This window comes from Rhinopithecus bieti, unplaced genomic scaffold, assembly GCF_001698545.2.
Source record: "Rhinopithecus bieti isolate Rb0 unplaced genomic scaffold, ASM169854v2 scaffold_27772, whole genome shotgun sequence".
Lineage (NCBI taxonomy): Eukaryota > Metazoa > Chordata > Mammalia > Primates > Cercopithecidae > Rhinopithecus > Rhinopithecus bieti.
In genome coordinates, this window is record NW_016853204.1 from 1 (window position 1) to 528 (window position 528).

Genomic DNA, 528 nt, shown 5'->3' on the forward strand with positions numbered 1-528 from the left:
CGCAGGGCCAGGGCCAGGGCCAGGGCCAGGAAACCCAGGCCCGGACAGAGGAGCGTGTCACAGATAGAGACAAAGATCCCTGGAGAGAGACACACAGACCGACTCAGGAGGAGGAAGGTGAGAGCGAGGGTGCCCCGGGGAAGCAAGGAGGGACACAGGGACAGGGAGGAGGCCTGGGGCCCCTGGGCTGCTGCCGCCCGCCTGGACCCCGTGGGGCTCACTCAGAGGGCCTGTGCCCGCTGGCCCCGCGCGGTGGGCCGGGCCAGCGCGGGCGCTCAGGGGGAGGGGGGCTCTTTGGCCCCATACAGCTCCGCCAGGGTGCGGAAGAGCGGACCCCAGTCGTCCAGGGGCTCCGCGGGGCCGGGGACGCCGCCGGCTTCGCTGCCGGATCCCAGGGAGCTGAGGGAGCCGCAGGAGGAGCCCCGGCCCTCGTAGCCGTACACCTGCACCGAGTCGTATGGGGGTACGCTGGGGTCCTCGTCCGCCTCGCGGAGCCGCAGCGCCAGGAGCTGCGCCACGTCGGGGGGG

General features: G+C 73.3%; 1 protein-coding gene across 1 annotated transcript; it reads right to left on the minus strand.

Annotated features, from left to right (window-relative positions):
- Positions 1 to 6: 6 nt before the first annotated feature.
- Positions 7 to 524, minus strand: LOC108525252 (cadherin-24-like; the record flags this gene model as incomplete). The annotated part of the gene is made up of 1 exon (XM_017866286.1): positions 7 to 524. A coding segment is annotated over one exon (249 nt), but the record flags the coding sequence as incomplete, so codon positions are not given.
- Between the last annotated feature and the right edge of the window lie 4 nt (positions 525 to 528).